General features: G+C 43.7%; 1 protein-coding gene across 1 annotated transcript in view; it reads right to left on the bottom strand.

Moving 5' to 3' along the window:
* Positions 1 to 507: 507 nt before the first annotated feature.
* Positions 508 to 10646, bottom strand: part of PPM1G (protein phosphatase, Mg2+/Mn2+ dependent 1G) — a 19847-nt gene continuing 9708 nt past the window's right edge. The window contains exons 4-12 of the mRNA XM_006767450.2: positions 6088 to 6157; positions 5512 to 5597; positions 4926 to 5058; positions 3832 to 4244; positions 3135 to 3272; positions 2566 to 2800; positions 2078 to 2207; positions 1419 to 1521; positions 508 to 1124 (exon numbers count right to left, since the gene is read on the bottom strand). Coding sequence (XP_006767513.2) covers positions 921 to 1124; positions 1419 to 1521; positions 2078 to 2207; positions 2566 to 2800; positions 3135 to 3272; positions 3832 to 4244; positions 4926 to 5058; positions 5512 to 5597; positions 6088 to 6157 — 1512 coding nt within the window. The 3' untranslated portion in view covers positions 508 to 920. The remainder of the gene's footprint in view (positions 1125 to 1418; positions 1522 to 2077; positions 2208 to 2565; positions 2801 to 3134; positions 3273 to 3831; positions 4245 to 4925; positions 5059 to 5511; positions 5598 to 6087; positions 6158 to 10646) is intronic.

Below are 10646 nucleotides of genomic sequence, written 5' to 3'. Positions count from 1 at the left end.
CACCGCCGCGTCCATTCATGGAGCCCCCTACCCCCCCCTACGGAGACCAGCTGGTACCTCCGTGCTCGCTTCCGCTTCCGCTACCGCAGAGCCGCACGGGACACGTAGTCCCGTCCGTGGGAAGCAGAGGCAGCAGGGCTTTCGCAGCGTGACCAGGAAGTGATTGTGACGAAAGGAAGGGAGAAAGCCAATCAGAGATCTGATAGAAGACGGCTGGCAAGGCCGCCTGGCAGTCCTGATCCCTCCCTGGAGGAGATTATTCCTGACTCCGCAAGGGGGTGAGGATGAGTAGCGACAAGGCCAGCCTGCCAGTAACTCATGGAGCGAATACTTGGGCCCCCTCTACTGGACACGCAGGCTCGCGTGGGTCGGACCCACACGGACACCCCATCCCCCACCCCAATGGCTAGGTAGATGATACTACTGATAGAGTCAAGCCTGAAGTGCCCAGGCAACCTGGGTGACCAGGACAGGATGGACAGGCAGCAAAGAAAAAAGGACACTGGGTTTGATTAGGTTTTGGCCTTTAGTCTGAAAAAGTGTTTGATTGAAAGTGTACAACAGAGAGCGGGTGCAAGCGGCCGGGGCCATGGAGCCGCCAATAAAAAAGAATGTCCTTAAATAAAGTTCACAGAGTAAAAACCAGAACCTCCAGTCCTTCCCTCCAACACAACAGAGCACAGGCACAGAACCAGTGATGAGCCCCAAGGAGCAAAGAGGAGGCTGGGGAGAGCAGCAGCGGCTCCCGGGCTGCTGTGTAGAGGGTGAGCCCTCTTTGGAATGGGCTGAGTAAAGCCACCCAGTTCCCCCTGCACACCTCACAACCACTGCTAAGGCTAAAGGAAAAAGACAAAACTCAGTCTCAGTCCGGAGGGCTCAGGAAACAGTCTCGGGGGCAGGCGTCTGGACAACCAAGTCCGCTAGTCCCGCTTGGCCTTCTTGTTGTCACTGCTGCCATTTTCTTCAGCCTCCTCAGTAGAAAGCACCTCCTCCAGTTTCCGCTTGCCACTCTCTGGCTGACGCTCTGCTGTGTTTCGGGGCTTGAAGCAAATGATGATGCAGGTCATGTTGTCACACCCTGTACCGTCCCCAGAAGTGTCTGGTGCCAGGCACTGATCCAGCAGCTACAAAATGGAAGGGGTAGCAGTTTTAAGGTTTGAACACTTTTCCGGGAACCTAAAGTCACATTAGAGGGGTGGTCGTGCCAGACAAGGTGGCAGAAGGAGAAAAATGGGTCACAGGTTATTACGAAACAGCCCATTTGCTAGTCCATGAGGCATAAGGTGAGTCAGGGAAATGAGGGAAGGTGGAACTTTCTACTCAGGGTTTGGCATCTGTCACTAATGAATGATACTCCTACGCTCTGGTCTTGGAGAAAACCTTGGCTCTGCAGCCCACTCTTCGAAACTGGGACTCACCTCTTCCACGATGGATGACAATAACCGAAGCTCCCCATTTTCATCACGCTGGCTAATCTTTGACTGAATAAAGTCTATAACTTCCTGGCTGCTCATCACATTCCTGGGATCAGAAACAATAGTCAGAATCTTCTTTAGTCCCACAGAAAGCAGAATGGAGGAGTATGGATAGAGGTGACAGTTTGGGACAATGTAAACACAGAGATTGTCCTCAGCTCTGCCTTAGGCTTAGGCGTCTTGATACCAAGCTGTCTACCTAAACTCTAATCCTAGAGCAGCTTGAGAAAAGGTACTGAATGCAGCCATTCAATGGATGATATAAAACCAAAGCAGGCCCTAGCCGGTCTGCTCTGTGGATAGAGCATCAAACTGAAGGGTCCCAGATTCGAATCCAGTCAAGGGCACATGCCCAGGTTGTGGTCTCAATCCCCAGTAGGGGGGGCATTCAGGAGGCAGCCAATCAATGATTCTCTCTCATCATTGATGTTTCTATCTCTCATTCACTCTCCCTTTCTCTCTGAAATCAGTAAAAATATAATAAAATCAATAGAAATATGTATTTTAAAAAATAATAAAAATAAAGCCAAAGGAGCTCAGAGCACTACATGAGAAGTAATGCTGCAGAAAAAGGAACTTTAAGGCATTCTGCCAGTGCTCACCAGATGCCATCACAGGCAATGACCATGAATTCATGGTCATCTGTGAGAGTCAGCATCTTGATGTCAGGAAGGGCTGATATCATCTGTTCCTCAGGTGGCAAGTTCTTGTTTCTCTTATAGAAGTGATCTCCTGAAGTAAAGGAATAGTTGGTTAACAAATAGTTTCGGTACTTCTCACAGACTTGTGTTTGAAGCCTTGCCATTCATTTCCTTCCTTTCCATAATCTAATGGACAAGCGAACTGAGTTCTAGTTTCAACCCTGACTTTAGGATGAATCATAAGTACTTCACTAACCTGTTTTTTTTCATCATCTAGAAATGATACCCATATTACCTATCTCACAGAGACATTTACGGTTACTGGTGGTAGATACAAAAATATTTGCAAAGGTACAAGGGCTATGAAAATTAAAACTTGCTACTACATAGTCTGAAACAGAGAAAAAGACCCCAAAAGTCTTTTCCATACATAGTCCCCTAGTTCTTACCAATGGCCCTGGAGAGGTTGAGGCCCCCGTTGACTCGACCATCCATGGTAACCTTGCCACCAGCATTCTTGATGCGTGCTAGCTCCACTTCGTCCTCCGGCTTGTGGTCATAGGACATGTCTAAAGCTTTGCCAGCCTCAGACACCACACAGCGAGAGTCTCCTGCATTGGCTACAATCAACTGCTTCCCTCGTATCAGAGCCACTACAGCTGTTGTACCACTGTCAGAGCCAGGCTTAAAAAGGAGAAAGAAAGCATCATGGAAGCTTCTGGACACGAGTTCCCCTGACCATTCACCTATGCTTTCTCATCTCACTACGACCACCAAGATAGCTTTAACAAAAAGGAGGATCACAAATTTTATATTCCCAGGGACTATGGCATGCTCCCTCTATTTTCTGAGACAATTCTACCCAAAAGACCTCATTCCCTTTGCAGAAAAAAATCCCCCCCATGACCATGACTTCAATACTAAAAGAGCAAGGGGATCCCCTCTCCCAAAATCAAATCAGGGGATTCACAACTGCCTCTTGATTCTTCTAAACCCACTGCTCCCCATTCCCACAGACCTCCTCTTTGCCTTCCATCCCAGGGACCATCATCTCCTCCTCTTCTTCCTCATCCTCTTCAGCCTCCTCGGTGTCATCCTCATCTTCTTCATTTTCTGCCTCTTCACTGCTGTAGCCATCTTCTTCCTCACTGCAATCCTGCCAGAGGGATGATCCCAGGCAACTGAGACTGGAATAACCTCCTGCCCCACTCCCCCAACTCCTATTCAAAACAAAGAGGCCCTGCTGTACACAGGTGCTCAAAACACTAAAAGATGCAACTATATGATCACGGTGAGAAATATGGGGGAAGGGAGAGGGCCAGCATTGGAATAACTGATATCCTGAACTGGGCTCACCAGGGGAAGGCCAAGGCAATCAGCCTAAAGCACCTTCTAGGCAACATGACCAGAAAGTAAGTTGCCCAGAAAAGGAAATACCCAAATATCCAAAGTAATAACCACCATCTTCCTATTCTCTCTCTAGGAGACAGACTCTTTCAAGGCCACAACTAAATCTATTTGTTAGTGTATCAACAAAGAAAGAGGTAAGAGGGCTAATGGTACATGTGTTGGTGGAGATAATGAACCCAAGAAAAGCTTAGCATATAGTGGGTCTTTGGGGATGATGTCAAAATAGAAGAGTCAAACAGCTATGAATGGCAACCAAACAGGCCCCTCTGCAATTTCAGCGTCTATCAGCCCCTACAGGCCCTTACCTCGCTGTCTTCCTCTTCCTCCTCCGCCTCATCTGACTCATCCTCACTGTCCTCAAAGAACTTGGACTTAGCAACTCGAGGCAGCTTGTCGGAGGCTGAAGAGCAGGAAGGCCCAGCCTCACCAGTGGGAATGCCAGGCTCACCACCTTGGCCTGCCTCTGTACGTTCCGAGTTGGAGGAAAGGCCTGTGTGGACCTTGGCTGTGGGACCATTTTCCTCTGAAGAAGATTCCCTAGATGGGTCCTCAGATCCTGCCTCCCCATTGAGGCCCTGGGACCCTGGTTCCTCGCCTGTCCCAGCTCCAGATTTGCTGTGGGGAGCACCCTTGTGACAGTTCTGCCCGTAGCGTGTCAGCAGCTCTTCAATAGTCATGGTAGCCTCTTCATGCAGCAGTGCAGCCTCCTCATTGTCCACTGCAGGTAAGAGGCTAAATCAGCGCCCCCATGCCAGATTCCTCATGGGATTGGTCACTCTTACTATATCCACTGCCCTTGCAGCCTGAGTTCCAACTTCCCCACCACTCCCTACTCCTAAGGGTCCTCTCACTTACCAAGTCTCAGAAAAACACCCCTTTGTTTCCTTCTCAAGTAACATCTGCCTCCATAGCCTTCCTTTGGTCTTTGTCTTTCACCCCCTTCTTAGTCAAAGGATCACTAGTTACATTTTCCTTATCATCTCATTTTTTATTGGTAAGTTGGAAACCCTATTCTGACTGAGGACCGAGGAAGCCCACAGTGCCAGTCTAGGCCTATGACCAAGGCTTAATGACTGGCTGCTGGGGCTAATGACAGCTCCGGTCTTGAAAAACAGTCACATAAATATTAATAGGAACCAGAAAGACCCCATCACAATGACAAAAAATAATGCACATAAAAATGCTTACAACTAAGACACTAGGCACTCAACAAAGGTTAATTCTATTTCTCCTTTTCATAATCACATGCAATGCAGGAGAACATAGGGTTCTTTAATTTGAGGACTCTCTAAGTGCGTAGGAAGTCATTCTCTCTTAGAATTGATACAGAAATAACATATACTAAATAATAATATTTTAAAATGCTGATTTCCTCTCAAACATGAGATGCCACACTTACCATCATCTTCATCAGCCACTTTTTCTTTTTCATCTTCATCCTCAGTGGGTCGCCCTGCAATCTGTGCCAGCTCCTTAATGACTTCCTCAGTGGTCAGTTTGGCATCAATAGCCAAGAAGGCATCTTCCAAAGCCTGAATATAAGCAGAACAGTATGAGGCAAGTATAGGGAAAAGTACAGCAGGTATAAAATAAATTGCCTAGACAGAATCCTAGTCACAAGGATGGGGTGCAAATTAGAATGTGATCCACCACACTAGGAGACACTCGTATATACATGAAAAACAGTTCAGAGACCTGGGGATGATAAGGCAGCTCTAAAAAGACTTAAGTGGGAATAAGCTTATTTTATTTTTAAATATGGAACGCTTCACGAATTTATGTGTCATCCTTTGCAGGGGCCATCCTAGTCTTCTCTGTATCATTCCAACTTTGGTATATGTACTGCCAAAGCGAGCACGGAATAAACTCATTTTAGGCAACAAATTCTTTAAGAAGTTAGGTGGCAATGAGAAAGAAAAAGCTAAGGATCAGAAAACAGGGGAAAGCCTACAGAAGGGAAGAATGAACATTGTGGGAAGACAGACCTTCTGTAGCTTGCCTTCTTTGTAAGCCTTCTGATCTTTGATGATATCAGGAAGATATTTGGCACAATACAAGGCAACTTCCTCCCCTAGAAGAAAGGTAAGGTCACCCAGAGCACTGCTTCCCACACATAGAAAGTAACATAATATCTATATGTCATACTGGAATAAACTCCAAGCGTTGAGGAGATAAATATCTTAGCACAACTCAAACCTATTTGAAAGACAACCTTTGGGAAGTTTTGACTCAGAAAATGGACTTCCCAATCACATCTCTTGGGGCTATATTAATATATCCCTTGTTTTTTCACTTGCATACTTAGTTTTCAGTGAAAGGGGAAAAAAGCTAATGTAGTAAGATTCTTTTCTGGATTAAAAGAAGGCCTGGAAGAGATTATGAAACAATACAATATCCTATTAGGACGGAAGAATGGCAGAATAGAGAAAAACAGCATGAGGCAGGAAATGATATCGAAGGACCAGAACTTTGGAAAGTAAAAGAACAAAGGACCTGTTCTTGCCCTATAAAGTCTGGAATTAGAGTATTAGGATGTTATCAATATGATCTGTTAAAGTTACCTCCATGTCCATCATAGACAGAAAACATAGCTGTCTCACTGTCCAGCTCAGGAATACAATTGTGAGCATCCTAGGAAAAAGAAGAGAATAATTAGCATTTCTCAAGGCCAAAGGATATTCTTCCTCAAGTCATGAGGATCATGTTCACACCTTAATCTTACTAATTTTTTAACTCTTCCCTAGCTGACCTACAGGGCCTAGAAATAAGAAAGGAAGATGGAATGATAAACTAAGAAAATAAGTACAGGAAATGGAGAAAGGAAGAAGAGAGATGAATCAGGTCACTACCTCTGCAGTCTAGCAGCCTCAAGCCTAGGAGGTATCAGTCATCCAGATGGCAGAATGCTTGGCTGTTGGAACTCTAGACCTGACCTTTTTGGATTTGTGGCAACTATGGGAAGAACCAGAATAAAGGATCTTTTCAGTCACTTCCAGATCCATTCCATGAACCAGTGAACTTCAAGTAGTCATGCTACCATATATACTACATGATCTCTGGCCAGCTATCTCCTACCTTAATTTCATCATTTATAAAATGAAATAAGAATATCAATCTTGCCCATATCATCACAGAACTATAAATTGGAATTATTTAGCACCTGGCTCACATCTTTCTTCTCTATCCTTATTCTCAAAAAGGAATGCACACCATAAAGATTTATCTTATACCTTGAGGTCTCAGTTCCTAGAACTACTCCACATTACCTTCTCCTCTACTTCCCAGGAGGCTTGAATCTGTATTATCACTTGGAACTGTTCCACCTTCTCTAAGCACTTAAATTTCCACCTTGACACCTTTGATCACAGCCTCCCTACCTTTACCCTTGCCTTTATTTCTCTCTGTCCCTTTTTGAGCCAAAGCTAAGTACTTCAACACTGTCTCTTAGCAAGCTAGAAAACCTCATCCAACCTTGTATAACCTAACCAACTGCTTTCTTTACCCTTGAATCAGAGGCACTAAGTATTGTAGTCATAAGATGCCATGAAATTATGTTGATTGTGGTCACTACCATTTATCTTTTTTTCTGTATTCTCCATTGACTCTTAATTATATTAACCACATCTTCCCTATTCTACCTCAAAACTTCTCCAGCTATATCGAATCTCTCCCCTTTGCTTTGCCTCAAAAACAGTATTTCTCCTCTTTCTAGATCAACATTCATCTTAAACTCCTAATCTTCAGATTCGTCTCCTCCAACATTTTACTTCAGAGCAGACAATAACCTTAACAGCAACCCAAAGAGCTGTTTTGCAGTTTTCATTCGCTCCAGCCTTTGTTTATAAGGAGTATAAACCACACCAGCTTTCTTGAAAGTGCTCTTGGGTTCTATGAAGAACTTTAGTTCTATAATTCCTAATGCCTGTTAATATTAGATGTCCCTTCTCCACCACAAACTTAACATATGTAAACCGGAACTCAACATATCTTAAGTCTCTAAAAAAATCTAGAGCTTCCCCTATACGTAATGAAATCTGTACTCTCCCAGGCAACACCTAATTAAAGTCCTCCTTGATTTCCTGGTGGTCTTCCACTTTCCATCACTGAGTCCTGCTGAGTTTTCCTTGGTAACTCTGTTCCTAAATTACTTTAGGTTTTTTTTTTTTTAATTTATTGTCTAAAGTGTTACATGTCTCCTTTTTCCCCATTGACACCGCCCGCCCCCTCAGCCATTCCCACCCCAGGCAAGCCCCCACTGCCCCAGTGTCTGTGTCCATTGGTTATGCTAATATGCATGCATGCAAGTCCTTTGGTTGCTCTCTTATCCCCCTTCCCCTGCCATTTGTCTCTGGGTCTATTCTTGTTCATCAGTTTATGTTGATCATTAAAGCCCACATATGAGTGAGATCATGTGATATTTATCTTTCTCCAACTGGCTTATTTCGCTTAGCATAATGCTCTCCAATTCCATCCATGCTGTTGCAAATGGTAAGAGTTGCTTCTTTTTTATAGTGGTGTAGTATTCCATTGTATAGATGTCCCGGATTTTTAATCCACTCACCTGCTGATGGGCAGTTAGGCTGTTTCCAAATCTTAGCTATTGTAAATTGTGCTGCTATGAACATGGGGGTGCATATATCCTTTCTGATTGGTGTTTCTGGTTTCTTGGGATATAGTCCTAGAAGTGGGATTACTGGGTCAAATGGGAGTTCCATTTTTAACTTTTTGAGGAAACTCCATACTGTCTTCCACAGTGGCTGCACCAGTCTGCATTCCCACCAGCTGTACACAAGGGTTCCTTTTTCTCCACATCCTCCCCCACACTTGTTCGTGATAGCTAAATTACTTTACTCTTAATAGTTTCACTCCTCTATCTCTACTCTCTGCCCCTATAATCCAACCTACATACATCCAGCTGCCAAATTAATCTTACTAATATAACATTTTATTGCTACAAACTTCAGTAGATTCTACTGAATATAAGATTAATTCCCTACAACTTACTGGAAATTTAAAGCATTCAACACCATTCCTACCCATCTCGATAACCTAATCTCTTACCTCTCATAACTAATCCCCAAAAGACACTCTTGACACTGACCACCCCAGCCCAGCATAGTAAGCATGCTTGTCTCAGAGCCTTTCCTCCTACCCCTCCTTCTAATACTTTTTCTTCTTCCACTTTCCTCCATCTCATTTGTCTGTTACACGCTTTCCTTAAGGTCCAATTAGTCTCACCTCCCAGAGATCTTTCTCAATCACACTAATGTTCTATGATCACTTCCCCCTCTGAACTCAATATTATTGCCTCTATCAATAATTTTGGCACTCAGCATATGCTATCTTGTATTGTTATCCAATATTCCATGGGGGAAAAAGGAGTCCTAGGTCTTAACTAGACTATAAACCAACATGAAAGCAAAGGCTGTCTTAAATTTCTTTATACCTCAGGGGCCTAACAGTATGTTCTGCAACACAGCAGGACTTCCACGTTTGTTCCTAATGGTGGGCTCCTAGATGCGTCAGGACAAATAAATTAAGGATACCTCCTCCTTCATTTCCTACCTCAAACCCAGAGATGTATCATATCATAACACAATAACCATTGAGATGGTCTGGAAAAGATGACTCAGAATACACAGGTCATCTGAGTCAAGGCTCTTAGGCCTTGTCTTACTAAATCATGTATCACACAACCCCTTCTGACCTAGACAATCAGTGGATCTGTACTAATAAAGCCTTGATTATTTCCCCCTCCTCTTATGTCAATCTCCTATGGTTATAAATACATTCACAAACACTCACTGGATCAACCATTTGGATCCACGATACATAAATTTATCTTAACCTTTACAAATCAATTTTTAAAATGTGAAGATGGTTTGGAAAGGAATTACACATTTTCTTTTCTTCTAAGTATTGAACAAAAAGGCCTAGCTAGACCTGGCTGGGTAGCTCAGCTGGTTAGAGTGTTGTTCTGATACACCAAGGCTACGGGTTCAATCCCCGGCCAGGGCACATACAAGAAGCAACCAATGAATGTATAAATAAGTGGGACAAATTAATCTCTCTCTCTCTCTCTCTCTCTCTCTCTCTCTCTCTCTCTCTCTCTCTCTCTCTCTCTCTCTCTCTCTCTCTCTCTCTCTCTCTCTCTCTCTCTCTCTCTCTCCTTTCTATCTCTCTAAAAAAATTAATCAAGCCCTAACCGGTTTGGCTCAGTGGATAGAGCATCAGCCTGCGGACTCAGGGGTCCCAGGTTTGATTCCAGTCAAGGGCATGTACCTTGGTTGCGGGCACATCCCCAGTGGGGAGTGTGCAGGAGGCAGCTGATCGATTGATCGATGTTTCTCTCTCATCGATGTTTCTAACTCTCTATCCCTCTCCCTTCCTCTCTGTAAAAAACCAATAAAATATATATTTTTAAAAAATCAATCAATAAAATGTAAAAGGCCTAGCTAGAGAAGATGAGAGAACTAATTCTCAAATTCATCTTAACATTACTTTTAAATTATACTAGTATGCATGTATTATCACTGTGCTATAGACTTAATGTTTTGTGTCCCCCTAAAATGCATATATTGAAATGTAATCAATCCTCAATGTGATGTATCTGGAGGCGGGCCCTTTGAGTGGTCATGAGGGAAGAGTCCTCACGAATGAGATTATAAACGAAATGCCAGAAAGCTCCCTTGCCTTATGGATGACACAGCTAGAAGACAGCTGTCTATGAACCAGGAAGTGGGTCCTTATCAGACACCTTAATCTTGGACTTTCCACTAGGGTCTAGGAAAGATAATCTGTACACCCACATTTACAGCAGCTTTATTCACAATAGCCAAAAAAGGTAGAAACAACCCAAGTGTCCATCAACAGATAAATGAACCTTGAAGACATTATGCTAAGTGAAATAAGCCAGATACAGAAAGACAAATCTGTCTTTATATGAGGATTTTCTTTTTCAAAATATATTTTTATTGATTTCAGAGAGGAAGGGCCAGGGAGAGAGAGAGAGAGAGAGAGAGAAAGAAATATAAATGATGAGAGGGAATCATTGACTGGCTGCCTCCTGCACGCCCCCTAGTGGGGATTGAGCCCACAACCAGGGCATGTGCCCTTGACC

The sequence above is a fragment of the Myotis davidii genome, unplaced genomic scaffold (assembly GCF_000327345.1).
Source record: "Myotis davidii unplaced genomic scaffold, ASM32734v1 scaffold238, whole genome shotgun sequence".
NCBI lineage: Eukaryota > Metazoa > Chordata > Mammalia > Chiroptera > Vespertilionidae > Myotis > Myotis davidii.
This window is presented reverse-complemented; position numbering and strand designations above follow the sequence as displayed.